The following is a 17,324-nucleotide window of genomic DNA, read 5'->3' as shown; positions in this document are numbered from 1 at the left end:
ACTCTTTGAGACAAAAAGTCGTATGCTATATATAAACTTTGATTATACACATTTGGTATTTTGAGCCGAATATACCTCGCCTATCTGTTTCTCGAAATATGTGTTGGTAAGCTTTTCGCTTCGATCAAGTTTATCTTTACCTAGTGACGAAAGTCATGATATGTTTCAATCACTTTGAAAATTTCTTTGACGAGAAATGGTGTAACAACTATAGAATGTCCTCTAAGAATGTTTCAATGATTGAAATGAGAGTTTAGATTACATAACCAATGGTGGACATAAGCATTATTGTGGAAACACATTTATGTATATGTCCTATTCCTTGAACCAAAGTTTGCGAAATTTGTTGATCAAGAGAATCGGAAGAATGGCCTGAGACAAGTCCACGAACTCAGTTCGCGAATTGCCGAAGTTCTCAAACCCGAGAATTTTTGCTGGACTTGGCAAACTATTTGCGAGAAGCTAAGTCTGCGAACTCAGTCCGCGAACCCAGTCCGCGAACCGGCGAAGTTCTCATACCCGAGAATTTCTGCTGGAGTTTGTAAACTCTGCCCGGTAACTTAAGTCCGCGAACCTAGTATGCGAACTTGAGAAGGTTATATATCTAAAGATGATTTCTGAACTTAAACTTAAAAAGACTAAGGAATGTAGTTTGCAAACCGTGGCTATAAAAGTTCATGAACCGATTCAAGTGAATCAAATCATCTTTGCTTCAATTGTGTCTTGTGTACTACATGAGATTTCCTTACAATTGAAAAACTCTCTAACTAGTTCATTTTGAAGTCATTTGAACTAGTTATGGTAAAGAAGAACATGGTTGATATGAAATTCTCATATGGCTAACCATTTGGTTAACTATTGTTGAACCAACAATGTACACGTTTGGGTACGGTTGCACAAACCAAGAAGCGTGCATTTTCATTTGTGTGTAACAAGCTAAGTTTTCGATCTAACAGTTGAGAAATATTAGCTTGAATCTAAATCAGGTTTTCATCTAACGGTGAATATTGATTGCTTTGTTATCAAGGTAACTTAATTGCAAACCCTGATTTGAAAGACTATATAAGGAGAACTCTAGTATCTGTGCAAAACTAATCCCCACACCTTACGTGTGATACTAGTTTGCGTGCTAGAGTCGGTTCTTCTTTAACCTTTGGTTTTCTTCTTCTAAAACCAGGTTAAAGACTTAAAGACTTCATTGGGATTGTGAATCCAGACCGATACTACCTTTATCGTAGTTGTGTGATCTGATCTTGCATCTTCTATCGTACGAGTACAATCATATTGATTGACTTGATATTGATATCTCCGATAGGCAAGATATAAAAAGTAATCACAAACATCTTCATCTCAGTGTTTGTGATTTCACAACATCTTGTTTCGCTACCATATGATTAAGATTGTTGTGAGGTGATTGATAACTCTAGGTTGTTCCTCGGGAATATACGACCGGATTATCAATTGGTTCCTGTTCACCTTAATTATTATCAAAAGACGGAACAAAACCTTTTAGGGTTTATCTGTGGAGACAGATTGATCCTTTGATATACTTGTCTGTGTGAGACAGGTTTGTTTATTATCAAGTCTTCGACTTTGGATCGTAGCAACTCTTAGTTGTGGGTGAGATCAGCTAAGGGAATCAAGTGCGCAATATCCTGCTGGGATCAGAGGCGTAGATAGTACAACTGTACCTTGGATCAGTGGGAGACTGATTGGGGTTCAACTACAGTCCAGTCCGAAGTTAGCTTGGAGTAGGCTAGTGTCTGTAGCGTCTTAATACAGTGTGTGCTCAATCTGGACTAGGTCCCAGAGTTTTTCTGCATTTGCGGTTTCCTCGTTAACAAAATTTCTGGTGTCTGTGTTATTTCTATTTCCACATTATATTGTTTTATCTTTATAATTGAAATAATACAGGTTGTGCGTTTAGATCATCAATTAGAATAATCCAACCTTTGGTTGTTGATTGTCATTGATTGATCCTTGGATATTGGTCTTTCGTACCATCCAAGTTATTCCTTGTATTTGATTAGAGCTCGCAGTTCCTGCTTGAGTAAATCAAATCAAGAGAGAGATATAAACTCGTTGATATGCTTTTAATTGATCGAGTCTTGTTGATTCTTTTAAAAGTATATTCGAGTTTGTCCATACAGATTACTAAGAGAAATATTGGGTGGCGTTGTTAGACCCCCACTTTTTCAAAAATAAGTGGAGCGACCCTTCCATGTTGTATTTAAGTTCATTAAGAGGATTCTAACGATGTTGGACAATTGTCCTTTCAGAAGTCTCCTCGTGTGTAAGGACAATCATTTGTCCTAACACGCGGACCTATATACGAGTGCCCAATCAATATATAATAGGTGTAAATGTAACTAAATTGGTACTCCTCGGTCAGTAATTCGGCCTAGACCCCGATGTACAGGCGGCAAAATCGGAACACCTCCGCCAGTAGCTCGGCGTATACCCGACATACAACAGGTTTGGGTCTTGGCTCTGGTACCATGTTATGGACATCCAACTCAAAAACAATTGACAATAAGTAGAGCCGCCCTTCCATAATGCATTTAAGTTCATTAAGAGGATTCTAGCGATGTGGGACAATTGTCCTTTCACACCAAGTATCCAATTAGTCTAACTGATGATGCCCATAAGAAATGGCCATCTTAGACTACAAAGTTATAACTTCTAATTTAGATGGAGTTAGAAAAGGAGTTCTGATTTTGCTGCCATATCTATTTCACAAAATTAAGCAGAAGGTGCGCAAAAGTCATTATCATGGGTTGAACGGATCACGATGACTCGAGTTTAGGATATCTCTAGGTCGCTAATAGATGTTTCCTATTCCAGTATGTTTCAACCTACAACTAATAATATAGGTAGGATCATCAATCAGAAACAACAATGTTTCCTTTTCTTTTTTGTGTCAATACCAAAAGTTTTTTCACTGCTAGCTTTTCTTCTTTGTTGATTCGAGGGTAATCTGGTAAGCTATATTCAGCCCTTTTTTCATTATTTCCTATTCAAACATCACCTCACCATTCTTGTAAGTGGGCGTGCGAATTTTGATCCATTCATGCATACAACCTTTAGGATGAACGGTAATGGCATTAGCTCAGTTGGTCGTGAGTGGGACTTCCAACCTATAAGTTATGGGTTCAAATCTCACTGCTGATCGATCTCGCTGCTGATTGATCAAATAAAAAAGATAACTGATCGATCAAAAAAAAAAGTAATGTAATCGCCTACAAGGCTACAAAATATTAGAGAGCCTGAATTTTTAGATATTTTAGGCAAGCTCATTTTAGCTCTTTTACTTCCCCTTAATAGAGTTTATCGCTTCGTCCCTGAATTTAAGTTTGTTTTCAGCTAACTCAATATCTGACTCATACTGAATCAGATGTCACAAAGTTTGTTTTTAATTTCTTTTTAACCTTTGACTCATCATCTGACTAAGAACTAACTCCTGACTCATATTCGTACTGAATCAGATGTCACACCGGTTGTTTTTAATTTCTTTTTAACCTTTAAATAAAACATGACAAGAGATCAAGCAAAAAAGTGATAGTGATTTAAGACTATGCAACTAACTCGATTCAGAGAAACATAAATATATTAATCAAATACCTGCTATTATGGTTGAAGGACATGAATGCGTTTAATTTTTCACCGGCCACCATTGTTCACCAATAGTTACCACCACCAATCTTTCTACCGAAACAGCTTCTGACACCATTGTCCATAATGCCATTACATTTTTCTATCACCACTGTTCACCAACTCCACTACAACCACCACTTTCTTATATAATTGTTACTAAGCATTAGTTATAAGAATAAATTTATATAATTATTAATATAGTAATTTATTTATTATAATTTTAATATGACATAAAAAATATTTGTTGTAAAAAATAATGAGACATTAGTGATATGATAAGTAAATTCTGGCCGTTAGATGTATTTTTAATTCAATCACAACCATCACTTGTGAGAAAAAACCAATTAATAGTTTCCATTGATATAATTTTTAGTAAAATTATTTATTAATGAAATTATGTATTTATTAGATTAATTAAGGAATCATTCATCATAAACAATTAATGAGACACCAATTAATAAAACAATAATAATAACATTTAATTTGAACAAATCACAATCGTAGATTTATCTTTTTCCTAGACAAATTAATCCTGACCACTCTTTATCTAGGCTAACTTAGCCAAACTGTGCCACGTATTTTAATCAAAGTTTGTTTTTATTCACTATCCACTGATTATTGCTTGATCACGAGACCTTACTGATATGAATAACAAGGTGATAAATAGGGTTTTTTTACAATAGAAAAACTGTAAAATACTGCAAACGGTGGTAATAGCTTATCTTTTCGTCACTGTATTTAGTTTCAAAGAGAAAAGGATGAAGATGGCTAGGGCTGCACATGGGTCGGTTTGGGTCTGTTTTGGCCTCACCCACCACCCGACCCACTGAAGGCGGGTAACAGAAGTTGTCACCCGCAACCGACCCAACAACACAATGGGTCGGTTGTCACCCGACCCATTGTGACGGCGGGTTTGGTCGGGTGGGTGGTGGGTTACCCACCATAAAATAAAATGACATTAGTACATTACATTAACAAGGAACAGAGTTATTGAGTATAAGTGTATAACTGTATAACAGTATAAGTGTATAACAAAGTTGATAAAGCTAACAATAAAAAGGAACAGAGTTCAATTGTTCAAAGCCCAAAAGATAAAAGAGTGCATTACTATTGAGTATTGCGTACTATACTAAAGCCTAATATCATATAAAGCGACCAACAGCGAGTCGCTGCAATCCTGCAAGTTTGTGGATGTTTTACCTCCGAATGGCTGAAAGCCTGAAATAAAACGAAGTCTGTAAATTAGTTACAGTAACAAAGATGAACTCAGAAATATCAAGCTACTGACAATGACCCTTGGGCCTTGGCGTCATTACCTTGTCTATGAGTCTATGACGATAGAAGAAGAAGCAAGGTCACTGAAACTGAATAGCTCTGCAAGCGAAATGATTCAAATGAACAATTAAACTGAATAACTCAGCTTCATCATAATCTCAACATCCAAATTCAACTATAAGAACATATAAAATATCCTAATACTAAGAACATCAAGATAACAGACAATATACAGATCAAAGCAAAATTTGAAAAGCCAAATTTCAAGATTCTCAAACCATAGAAAACAGTATAACAAACATCAAACAGATAACTGAATTTAAGAAATCCAATTGATATGAGGTACACGACATTGTGACAATGCCTCTGACATGTTGATATAGAGATAACTATGAGTGATCTTCGGATTTCAAAAGATTTTTGTTATAGATTACTAACATAACAGGGCAGTTAACATAACAGGGCAGTTAATCTATTCACATAGCATGCATTATGTTTAGTAAACCATGTACTTTCATGTAATAAACATGCTGCAGTAAAACTCACAGTGTCATGAACAACAATAGAGCCAAGGAAAATTTAGACATACCAGACTCAGCAATATCAATCTCCTCCTCCTCGACTCCAAGGGTAGATGAATCCATGTCTATTGGTGTTCGTAACCAATTTTGTAACAAAATTAAGGCCTCAAGTGTCTTGGGCTTTAAGGAGCTTCGAAAAGGATCCAAAATTCTTTTTCCGGTACTAAATGCTGATTCTGAAGCAACGGAAGAAACGGGAATAGCAAATATATCTTTAGCCATAAGTGGCAAAATGTCAAACCTCGCAGCATTTACCTTCCACCATTGTAATATATCAAAAGTAGCATTTTCATTTGTGGGTGTGTAGATCGGTTCAGCCAAGTACCTTTCTACCTCAGATCTCCCAATGTCCTCCACATTACTCAATTGATGCTTTCGTTTATTCCTTCCCGCCATATACTTGGCCTTGCTAGAAATAGTACTTCCAAAACTCGAAGAACTTTGAGTAGAAGTGGAATTAGTCTCGCCCACAGATTCTGATGAAGATACTGCACATCTAACATTTTCTGCTTTATAAGCTGCAAACAGCTCCACAAAATTTTTCAGAACTTCTTCAACCCATTTTTCTACAAGTTTTTTCTTCATTGCTGGGTCATAATGCACAATTAAATCTTCAACAGTCACAAATAATCCATGTTCTTTCTCTCGTGGATCAAGAAGTACAGCCATAAACATCAACGAATTCATCTTTCGGTATGTTCCCCAATATTTGTTGTACTTGAGCAACATTACAGCACCCATGTGGCTTAAGAAAGGGTCCTCATGTGTATTTTTCCATTCTTCTAATTCTTGACGAACAGTGCCAAGTTCCAATAAGAAAGAATGAGAAGTAACATAAGTAGAAGCTGAAAATGCAACAGTTGCTTCATAAAATACTTGTAGAAACTTAATCAGAACTCTCGCGTTGCACCAATCGTATCGTTCAGGAGCATGCACTTTTGGCCTGTTTTTTTTCTTGGCTTTCCTGACAGCAGCAGAATCTTCTTCTTCAGTAGTATCAAGTTCTTCTTCATTGTCTGATTCCAGATCATAATCAGCATCAAGATCAACAGTGTCATCACCATCACCCATAATATTATCTGGTACTGGAATATCAAAGCAAAACTCTTCACAAAATGCCTTATCCAACTCACGTAGCATTTCAAATGCCTTTTCATATCTTTCAGCAGCAACAAGCATTAAGTAAGTAGAATTCCACCGCGTTCTCACATCTAATATCAGACCCTTTTTACAATCTATTCTTTCCGACTCAGCAGCCTCCGTAAACCTTTTATATCTTGCGGGAGATTTCGTGACATATTTTACCACTGCCCTGATCCTGAGAAGTGATGTATGATACTTCTTCATACCGTCCTTCACAACAAGTGCAAGTACGTGAGCCACAAATCGAACATGTAAATGTTTAGCTCTGAGTAATGCAGAACCCTAACTCTGAACTCTCTTCCTCAAATAGTCAACAGCAACTTTATTTGCAGACGCATTATCAAGCGTCACAGTGAAAACCTTTTCAAGTCCCCAGTCTAGCAAACATTTCGCCAAAGCCTCTCCAATATTTGTACCTTCATGGCTATCAATCAAGCAAAAACAGATAATTCTTTTATGTAGTTTCCAATGATGATCAATGAAATGCGCAGTCACTACCATATAATTGTAATTCTGCGATGACGTCCAAGTGTCAGTAGTAAGGCACACTCTTATCTTGTTTGCTTTGAAATAACTTTTCAGATTAGCCTTCTCTGTCAAAAACAGCTTGCACACATCACGGTATATTGTCATACGACTTGGAAGCTTAAATCGAGGCTCAAGATACTTACAAAAAGCTATAAATCCTTCACCTTCAACAATTCTAAAAGCCATTTCATCGGTAACGATAAATCTAATCAGCGCTCTCCTGCACGCATCTTGAGAAAAAGACACCCCAACCAACTGTGGTTCCTCTCCAAGCTTGCAAGGCTGGAATTCAAGTGTTTGTTGTCCGTCAGCTCTAGCCTCATTCATTTCATTCTTATACTTCTGACACTTATCCAAATGATGTTGGAGATTAGAAGTCCCATGTTTCTTACCATCCAAATTTTTCTTACCAATCTTGTAATTAGCCTTTTTGCAATATTTACATTTCGCTCTCTCACCATTTTCATAAATATCATAGTGATCCCATACCTTTGATCTCTTCACACCAGCATTAGGATTATTATCTAATGTTTCACCTGCGCCACAAGCATGTGAAGGTTCAGAAGCTGGTGTAGATGAGCCAGCGGTACTCCCTGTCCCTGCTGATGGTCCATGCACTTGTCCAGAACGCGGTGGACGTGGAGGGGGAGGTCCCATTTGTGATGCCACTCCATGTATAATTGGAAGATTAGAAGCAGAATCATCTTCTGAGATTTCAACCATGGTAACCTGCACAAAAGAAACAATTGAAAGTACTAACACCATACTGAATTGAACAAAATACTCATGACTTAGTTCAAATACCAAATAAATTAACTAGGTTGTACTAAAGAACTGAGATTGATTTAAAAAATCAATTAGAACTTGCTAGGTAATCAATTCAGTCCATATAAACTAGGTAATTCTAACATGTAGCTTCAACTGAGTCCTAGCGGTAGGGTTTCCGAAGGCCTTATGTTAACGACAGAAACATCCTCTCAACAAAGAGAGAATGAGCTACAAGTAGCTTTTGCGATTCACCGCTAGGGCCATTTTTATCATGCTCAATGAGATTCTATCAAACTTCACCTAAACAATATAAAAGGAACCAAAATAAGCAAAACAGTTGGATATACCTTCTTAGTTTTCCTAAACCAACTCTGATTAGTTGAATTTGTTACATAAGTCACTACCCCACCGAAACCTTACAGCATAGATACACAATACAAAAATTCTTAAGTTCAGACCATACAACTTATAAAAACTTCTAAGTTAAGAGATTATAAAAAATTTATTGAAGTACACCAATTTAATTCTAACATGTAGCTTCAACTGAGTCCTAGCGGTAGGGTTGCCGAAGGCCTTATGTTAACGACAGAAACATCCTCTCAACAAAGAGAGAATGAGCTACAAGTAGCTTTTGCGATTCACCGCAAGGACCATTTTTATCATGCTCAATGAGATTCTATCAAACTTCACCTAAACAATATAAAAGGAACCAAAATAAGCAAAACAGTTGGATATACCTTCTTAGTTTTCCTAAACCAACTCTGATTAGTTCTTCTTCAAACTCTAATGAACTGAACTTCAGTTCTTCAATCTTGACAAACCCTACCATGGAATAAAAAAAAACATTAGATTTAGATAAACAACAAAGTGAACAAACCATAAAATGGAAAGGACATATAAAAGGAACCTAAATAATCAAAACAATTTCATAGTTGGATATACCTTCTTAGTTCTTCTTAAACCAACTCTGAGTCTCTGACCAGTTCTTCTTCAACCTCCAATGAACTGAACTTCAGTTCTTCAATCTTGACAAACCCTAACATGGAAAAATAAAATAAAGGGTATTAGATTCAGATTCAGTTCTTCAATCTTGACAAACCCTACCATGGAATAAAAAAAAACATTAGATTCAGATAAACAACAAAGTGAACAAACCATAAAATGGAAAGGACATATAAAAGGAACCTAAATAATCAAACCAGTAAAAATGTTTTCACCTATTATCAAAGAGGAAGTGGTAAATTGATCATCAAAGGTAAAATTAATAGTGAAATTACCTGTAAGTAGGAGAAGATTCTGGCAATGACTGTAATGTGGATGCAGTTTGAGAGGTAAAGAATGATTTATTTACCAACTGAAACAAAGAAATTCAAACTTCATCAGTTGACAGTAAATTTGAAATAATTTATCTCAGTGGTTTGGTTTCATTTCCTCAAGTAAGTCCTACTTGTCAAAAAAATGAAAAACACATTTTTAGAAAACAGAGTAAATGATCAACCTATAAATCTAAACCCTGAAATTTCCTCAAATTGCTTAAAACGGAAAGATATTTTGTGAATTTGGGGTTTTGGAAGCAAATAAAATGGATGCATGCCTATGCAAAACAAAGAAAACAAATTCTGAAAAATGATAAAGAGGAACAAACCTGGGTAAAAGAAGATAGCTGGGTTCTGTTCTTCAATCTTGACACATAAACATTCAAGAATAAAATAAAGGGTATTAGATTCAGATTCAGTTCTTCAATCTTGACAAACCCTAAACACATAAACATTCAAGAATCCTTTGAATCTACTGATTAAACTCTTCATTACTGAGTTCTAACATAGTAACATCATACCAATTCATTCCAAACTGAAACTAAAAAACAACACCCTAAACAGATAAACCCTAAATTGAAAATTACTGAGTTCCTAATCTTACCTTCCGTTATTGGTTTGCTTCTGGTGATGCCGATGATCCACAAAGAGAATCTGAGACTGAGAGAAGAAAAAAAAATGGAGTTGGAGACTTGGATGGAGATGAGTCTGTCTGAGAAGGAGAGAAGACTCAGAAGAGGGAGAGGCCGCAGAAGAGAAGAGAAGGAGATTGCGATTAGGTTAGGTTAAGTTAGGTCTTTTATACATAAATTCAACGGCTCTGATAATCCATCCTAGGTTAGATCTAAGGGTCAGGATCCTACGTTAGTTTTGGACGGGTGGGTGGGTCGGTTCGGGTGACGGAAGTTTCTACCCGCAACCGACCCAAAATAGGTGGGTTCTGGCGTGCCTCACCCATAGTCGACCCATGCCTCGGCGGGTTGGGTCGGGTGCGGGTATTTTTGGTCGGGTGCGGGTTGGGTCGGCGGGTTGGGTCGGGTATGTGCAGCCCTAAAGATGGCCTTCGAGATAAATTATGGTAACCATGACTTTTGGGATTTTCCTATATATTTGCTAGTTGGCTTTATTTTTTTATACAACTGTTAAACAATTTTAATAACAAGATTTCCGGAACATATATCCAATACAGTTAAAGGTTACTTTCGTAATATAATAGTATATGAACTAATCGTTATGGGTTTCACATATTCATTATCTTAATGGCGGGTTTGTTATAAACAAAAGTGAAAACTACAACCACATCCATTTTTTAGATTTTCTCCACTGTCACCCACCGTCCCAAAAATTCACGGGCACATCCAATTTTTCCTCAAAAATTATTCGCTCGCCCATATTTTCTAAATTATACGAAAATATTTTGTCTTCGATTTGAGAAACTGAGAAGGAAGAGAGGATGGGTCTGAGACGTATATTGCGGTTTTCTGGTTGTAAAATGCTGATGGAATTGAAATCAAGATGAAGATGGTTCCGTTATTAACACAAGAACTTCAATTATCGCTGATTGAACTTCATCTGCAACTTAAGATTCGAGCTGGGAAGGTCGAATCTTCAACATATATTATCGCTGGTTTGGCTCTCGACTGAAATCTCTACAAATGGCACTGTTAATTCGAGCTTAAGATTGAGTAAAAACCCATCACAAACAATCAAACAACAACTCTACTTATACCCATTCAAGCATGCCAAGAACCTCCCACAGATTCATTGATTCAGCACCACAAAAACCCAATTACTCTCGCTGTCAGTTCCTCCTTCGATGTTGCTGTGTGTATTTTCATTCAAAATTTCCAATCGCAGACACGGTTAAGATTTGTAATACAACCACCGGTGCCCTAGAGTATTCAACCATGAAGACCTATTCTTCTCGCTGATTATTTGCTGAATCCAGTTCATAAACTTCACCAAATCGAACCATAGAAAATCCATTTCAACCAGATTTAATACCCCCAAAATCTGTTGCTTAATCTTCTCGTACAACCACGAATCGATGAACACTAATTTGAATCACCCTAATAACACCAGTTCCTTCTCTTCATTATGGTAGACGAAATCCATCACCGTTGTTGTGGAGCATCACCGAAATTCCATCCCTTGAAGTTTCAGATTTTGGAGTTGTTGGATACAGTGAGTTAATAGTGAGTATTGTGTTCGAAGTTTCTTGGATTTGGCTGATAAATATTGAAACCTACAAAAAAAGTTGCTTAAGGATGTTGTAAGTTTTCTTTTTGTTTTCTATCGTTTCTAGCCCTAGTAATCTGTAGTCCCATATGCATTCTTCTTATCTAATGCATCTCCAATAAAAAAAAAATGAAAAAAAATTAGTTATATTGTAACGACGTCAAAAATCCTAAACAAGTAGATATACATGTCCTATTGCCAGAGCCCGTCCTTAGATTAGAAGGGCCCTGTGCGAAAAATTTCGCAGGGCCTTTTATAAGGTCAAATTTTATTTTAACGCAAACGATAACTCTTAATGTCCACCTACAAAAACAAAAAATTATTTTAACGCACGATAACTCTTAATGTCCACCTACAAGAACAAAAATACCCGAAGCAAACTCAAAATATATAGCATGGGCAGGTACCCGCGGCAATAATATGATAAGGATTCAAAATGCAGTGATGATATGAAGCTGAAAAAATATAACAAAACCAAGTAATCAGCCTAGTGGATTAAGGAACTTAGTTATCTCACCCATGTCACAACATTGGAGTGCTAACAAAGGCAAAGATTTTATTCTTTTCTTTGATATGTTGGCTTACTGGGCTTGGAGGGGAAAGTGAGTATACATCATACTCCATAGGGAAAAAGGCCTCCGGCAGAGCTGGGCCACGTGCGGTCGCACACTGTGCACACTCTCAGGCCCAGATCTGTCTACTGCACATGGAATTTGGTGGTTGTCACCAGCATGGAAAATAGCTGCATGTCCAATTAAGCTAACACCAAGTTAGTTAACTGGACTTAATTTTGGAGCTAATCATGACATGCAGGTGCTATACCAAGCATGTACTTGGGTGGATCTTTGCGTGTGGGTTTTACATGTAATGTGACATACTCCTGCAATGCTGTCAAATGCTATTATGGGTTAACTATATTTCTAATCTCCAATTACTACGTTCGGCTAATATTACTTCAAAGCCATATGATACATTCTTTTTCTTGTTTTTCCATAAGGAATGCATATATACATTTTTGGTATGCTTGTAATATACATGCTTTTACTTTTTTCTTAGTATTGAAACTAACAAAAAATAAGGTTGCATAACTTGTCATGCACCTACAATAATATCTATATAACATGTTATGAAGTCGTGAAAATGGATGCATAACCTATTATGCATCCGAAAATATGACTACATAATGCATTATGCATCTTGAAATTGTTGCACAATCTTTCATGCATCGGAAAATAGATGCATAACCTGATATGTATCCGTAAATATTGATGCATACTGCATTATGCATCAAACTTTTTTATGTACGCACTAAAATCAACCAAAACAATGGTTACATAACTTGTTATAGATGCATAACAAAGTTATGCAGTCGAGAAAATGGTTGCATAATTCGTTATGCGTCTGCAGAATGTGTTATGCATCTTTTTTGGTGGCTGCATAATGGTTATGTAGTCAGTTTTCGAAATTTTTTCCTAAAATGATGATTACCTCCGATTTTTTCGTGAAAAACAAAATTTTGATATTGATGTTTGTACTCGTTGCGTAGCTTTCTTAAAAAGATTTCCAACGATATAAAATTTGTAAAATTTCTAGGCGCAGTATTTTAGATATGTTATATCCAAGATGCGTTGCCAATTATACCCCTGAAATTTTAGGACCTGGAAAAATAGTATGCATCACGAGTTCTGTATTAATTCTTAACAATTTCATATAATTATGGGTATCACGGTACCTAAAATTAATTGTGGGCCTGACAATAAGAATATATTATTTTCTTGGGCCTGCGCCTAATTTCCCCAAAACTAAAAGTGTTAAATGGGCTAGAAATAGGGAAAAATATCGTTTGGTCCTTTTTTTAGGTGGGCCCATGTCTGTTTGGTCCTTTGGTCAAACGCCTTTATTGTTTGGTCCATAATTATTTAAAAATATTAAACTGACAAAAATATCCTTCCGTGTTAATTTTTATTTATTTTCTTGTAGCAGTTCATTCCAGAAATGAAGTCCATACAAAAACCTAAAAAAAGCAGACTTCATTCCAGAAATGAAGTCCATATAACAACCTAAATAAACAGACTTCATTCCAGAAATGAACTCCATATAAAAACCTAAATAAACAGACTTCATTCTAGAAATGAACTCCATACAAAAACCTATAAAAACAGAGTTCAATCCAGAAATGAAGTCCATATAAAAATCTAAAATAACAGAGTTCATTCCAGAAATGAAGTCCATATAAAAACAGAGTTCATTTCTGGAATGAACTCCATATAAAAGCAGAGTTCATTTCTGGAATGAACTCCATATAAAAGCAGAGTTCATTTCTGGAATGAACTGCATCATCATCATCTTCGCCGTCTTCAACAACAGCAGCAAAATCTTCGTCTTCAACAAGACCACCGTCTTCATCATCAACGGCAGTAGTAGTAGAAGATCTTTATCTTCTTCATCTTCTTCATCATCAAAATCAAGATTAACACCATCATCTTCATCGTCAACAGCAGCAGCAACAACATGTCTTCATCTTCTTCATCATCTTCATCGTCAACAGCAGCAGAAAATCAAGATTAACACCATCGTCTTCATCTTCTTCATCATCATCATCAAAATCAAGATTAACACTATCGTCTTCATCGTCAACAACAGCAGTAACAACATATCTTCATCTTCTTCATCGTCAACAGTAGCAGAAAAAAGAAAAAAAACCCTAAAAAAATCATATTCAACAGTACCAACATCATCGTATTCATCGTCTACAACTACCGATCAAATTATCTAAATCCATTTTCACCTTCATCACCATCGTTTACAGCAACGGGAAGAAAAATAGAAGAAAAAAAATGGAGACGCCATTAACAGTAGGAAAAAGAAGAAGAAAGAAAAAGAGAAAGAGATTAGATCTGGAAAGATGAAAGAGAAAGTAAATCTGAGAATGATTTATTCTCTCTTACTTTTTGACTATATATATGGTCCTTATTCAAAAGAGTATTTCTGCCACTACAAGGTGACATTTACATCATCCATGACATCACCCTAGGACCAAAGCATAATTTTTAGGACCAAATTATAATTTATATTACCAAATAGGACTAAAAAGACAATTGACTAGGTCCACTGGACTAGACTGTCTCTAATATATTATTTGTAGGACCAATTGATATTTCCTTGCTAGAAATATTGTTCCCCATATCCAAACACCGAAAAATGCATACCAAATAATAATTATGCCCGTGCCGTTAAGCTCTAGTTATTTTTTAAAATATAGATCTCATTTTCTTCTTCGACTTTACACAAAAAAAATGAGAACCCTAAGAGAAATTTTGAAGATGACGACGAATATAGAGTATGAAGAAGCCGTAGATAGAAAATAGCACACGTATTTCGTATTTAATCTTGTTCTCATCTTTCTCTCTTTTTTATTTTCTGTTTCTATTGAAATATTTTTTTAGGGTTTTAAGAAAAATACCATAAAGAATCTGTTACTATGATCAATTCCATTTTTAAAACTTTTGTTGTTGTTTAAGTAAGAGAAATTTTTTGATGGGGGCGTTTTTTGATGGGGGCATGTGGAACAAATGAGATGTTAACATGTGTCATTTATATTAATTGTTTTCAGAAATCATGTTTCCAAAAATACCAAACATTAAATATAAACAATTGAGATAAACAAGATTTTCTCCAAAAATACATTTCTTTTATATTTTTGGAAACAAAATTTGTTGGGAGGAAAAACATGTGTTAACATCTTATTTGTCCCTCATGCCCCCATCAAAAATTTATCCTTTAAGTAATGGGTTTTGATCGACTTGAAAATTTTTGTTTGCTAATCTGGGTTTCTTTTATTTTCTGATTTGGTTATGGTTTGTGGTGTTCATCATCTGTTTGCATAAATGCTTAATTGACGTATAATGCCTATATCAAGACAGAATACACTGCACCTGTTAGAGTTTTGAGTCCAATTTGGTAGAAAACAAATTAAGAAAATTAGCATATCATGCCCCTCTTGCACATAGATTCATAGAGAATAATACCAACTACGAACCTTATTGGGATACATTGTATATGCTTTTAGCAGTGTTTTTTTTTTGTGATTATTTCCCTGGTTTGAATCTTAAGATACAGGAATGCTTGAGTTTGTTAAAAGTATTGGGCTGTTAAACCATGAATCTAATTCTGTTGTTTCCTTTACTTATTACCTATAAGACTAGATCATTTCTCTTGCTAGATATTTGGTGTGTTGCGGTGTTGATGACCTACATCAGGGGGACCTAAACTGATTCTAATAATTTAGGCCATTTAGATTTATTTATCGGTAATCGGTTAAATCAGGTATGTAAACTTGTCCAACTCTAAATGGTTTATATGAAGTTGTCTCACTCATATAGTGTGCATGTTGTATGGCCACCAAGATTGAGCATAATGTACTGATCACCACTAGTGAAGGCTTTGTTGGAAATGATTTGGGGTTAATGGGCTAAATGGGTATTGAATATTTTAGAAATGGGCTCACAAACACTCAACTGTGGTTTATGGGAAACAAATAATTTTATTACTCTCTCAAAACTGGTCGTACACAGACCACTCACTCTTCTTACACACTTCTTACACTAGCTTTCACTCGATCACTTCACTGACCTTACTACCCACTTTGGGTTTCCACTCAATTACACCTATACCTCACTTGGTGTCTTCACTCAATTACAATTTACAATGGTTACAGCTGATGCCTATTTATAGGGCTACACATGGGTCGGTTTAGGTCAGTTTTGGCCTCACCCACCACCTAACCCACTGATGGCGGGTAACAGAAGTTGTCACCTGCAACCGACCTAACATCACAATGGGTCGGTTTTCACCCGACCCACATTACAGCGGGTTGGGCTGGGTGGATGGTGGGTTACCCACCATGAAATCACATAATCAATTAATCAAACATAAAACAGATAAACCCCAAATTGAAATAAAAAACAAAATCCTCAACAGATAAACCCCAAATTAAAAATCACAGAAAATCACATAATCAAATATATTATAATGGGTTTTAGTCTTACCTTCCGTTATTGGATTTTTGCTGCCTGATGTGGTGGTCTACACAACAAATTTGAGTTAAGAATTCACAGATCGAGCGAAGAGTGAAAAAAATGCAGTTTGTCTGAGAAGGAGAGAAGAAGAGGCCGATGTGAAAACAGAAGCAAATGAAAGTTAGCGATGCTTAGGGTTAGGTATTTTATATCGTCATTTCAATGGCTGCTATTCATTCTAGGATACATAATCTAAGGGCTGGGAAATATTGGGCAGGTGGGTGGGTGGGTCGGTTAGGGTGACGGAAGTTTCTACCCGCAACCGACCCAACATACGGTGGGTTCTGGCGTGCCTCACCCATAATCAACCCACGCCTAGGTGGGTTGGGTCGGGTGCGAGTATTTTTCGGCGGGTGCAGGTTGGGTCGGTGGGTTGAGTCAGTTATGTGCAGCCCCACCTATTTATAGGCTTTGATTGACCGACCTCTATAAGGCCTAGAACCTTCCCTAACTCTCTAGTCTATGACCTACTCTAGAAAACTCTAGTTTTTTTACATTTCTTTTACATCTAATTGCTGACTTTGAGTCTAGATTTCTCTAGTCTAGCACTTGTTCCATAATATTCCATCGTCACATTTCTCTTACATTTTCTTACTAATTAAGCCTTCTATAATATTCTTGATTAATCCAGATCAAGTTTATTCTTTCAACACGCCCCCTTAAACTTGATTTTCTTGTTATTCCATGTTGGATTTTCACGTCCACAAAATCTTTGTGCATCAGTGTTTCTGTAAGAGCGCTTG

The 17,324-nt window shown here is 36.2% G+C and overlaps 1 protein-coding gene and 2 long non-coding RNA genes across 4 annotated transcripts; all 3 read right to left on the bottom strand.

The window, feature by feature from the left end:
• Positions 1-4,830: 4,830 nt before the first annotated feature.
• On the bottom strand, positions 4,831-5,820 carry LOC113328649. Its single transcript, XR_003349498.1, has 3 exons — positions 5,519-5,820; positions 4,971-5,028; positions 4,831-4,872 (listed from the first exon to the last, which is right to left on the bottom strand). It is a non-coding gene; the product is annotated as an uncharacterized LOC113328649 (long non-coding RNA).
• A 1,115-nt stretch (positions 5,821-6,935) lies between these two features.
• LOC113328734 (zinc finger BED domain-containing protein RICESLEEPER 2-like) lies at positions 6,936-8,350 on the bottom strand. Its single transcript, XM_026575751.1, has 2 exons — positions 8,297-8,350; positions 6,936-7,910 (listed from the first exon to the last, which is right to left on the bottom strand). The coding sequence occupies exon 2, from the start codon at positions 7,902-7,904 to the stop codon at positions 6,936-6,938; it is 969 nt and encodes a 322-aa protein (XP_026431536.1). The 5' UTR covers positions 7,905-7,910; positions 8,297-8,350.
• Positions 8,351-8,944: 594 nt separating this feature from the next.
• LOC113328648 lies at positions 8,945-9,941 on the bottom strand. 2 transcript variants are annotated; one of them, XR_003349496.1, is made up of 4 exons: positions 9,870-9,941; positions 9,595-9,631; positions 9,227-9,303; positions 8,945-8,985 (listed from the first exon to the last, which is right to left on the bottom strand). It is a non-coding gene; the product is annotated as an uncharacterized LOC113328648 (long non-coding RNA). The 2 variants fall into 2 exon arrangements; XR_003349497.1 differs by lacking the exon at positions 8,945-8,985 and adding an exon at positions 9,031-9,049.
• Positions 9,942-17,324: the final 7,383 nt, after the last annotated feature.

Source organism: Papaver somniferum, unplaced genomic scaffold (genome assembly GCF_003573695.1).
Source record: "Papaver somniferum cultivar HN1 unplaced genomic scaffold, ASM357369v1 unplaced-scaffold_114, whole genome shotgun sequence".
NCBI lineage: Eukaryota > Viridiplantae > Streptophyta > Magnoliopsida > Ranunculales > Papaveraceae > Papaver > Papaver somniferum.
This window is presented reverse-complemented; position numbering and strand designations above follow the sequence as displayed.

Excerpts from the sequence above, each read along its gene's own strand:
- LOC113328734 (XM_026575751.1), bottom strand. The coding sequence starts at position 7,904 with ATGGTTGAAATCTCAGAAGATGATTCTGCTTCTAATCTTCCAATTATA.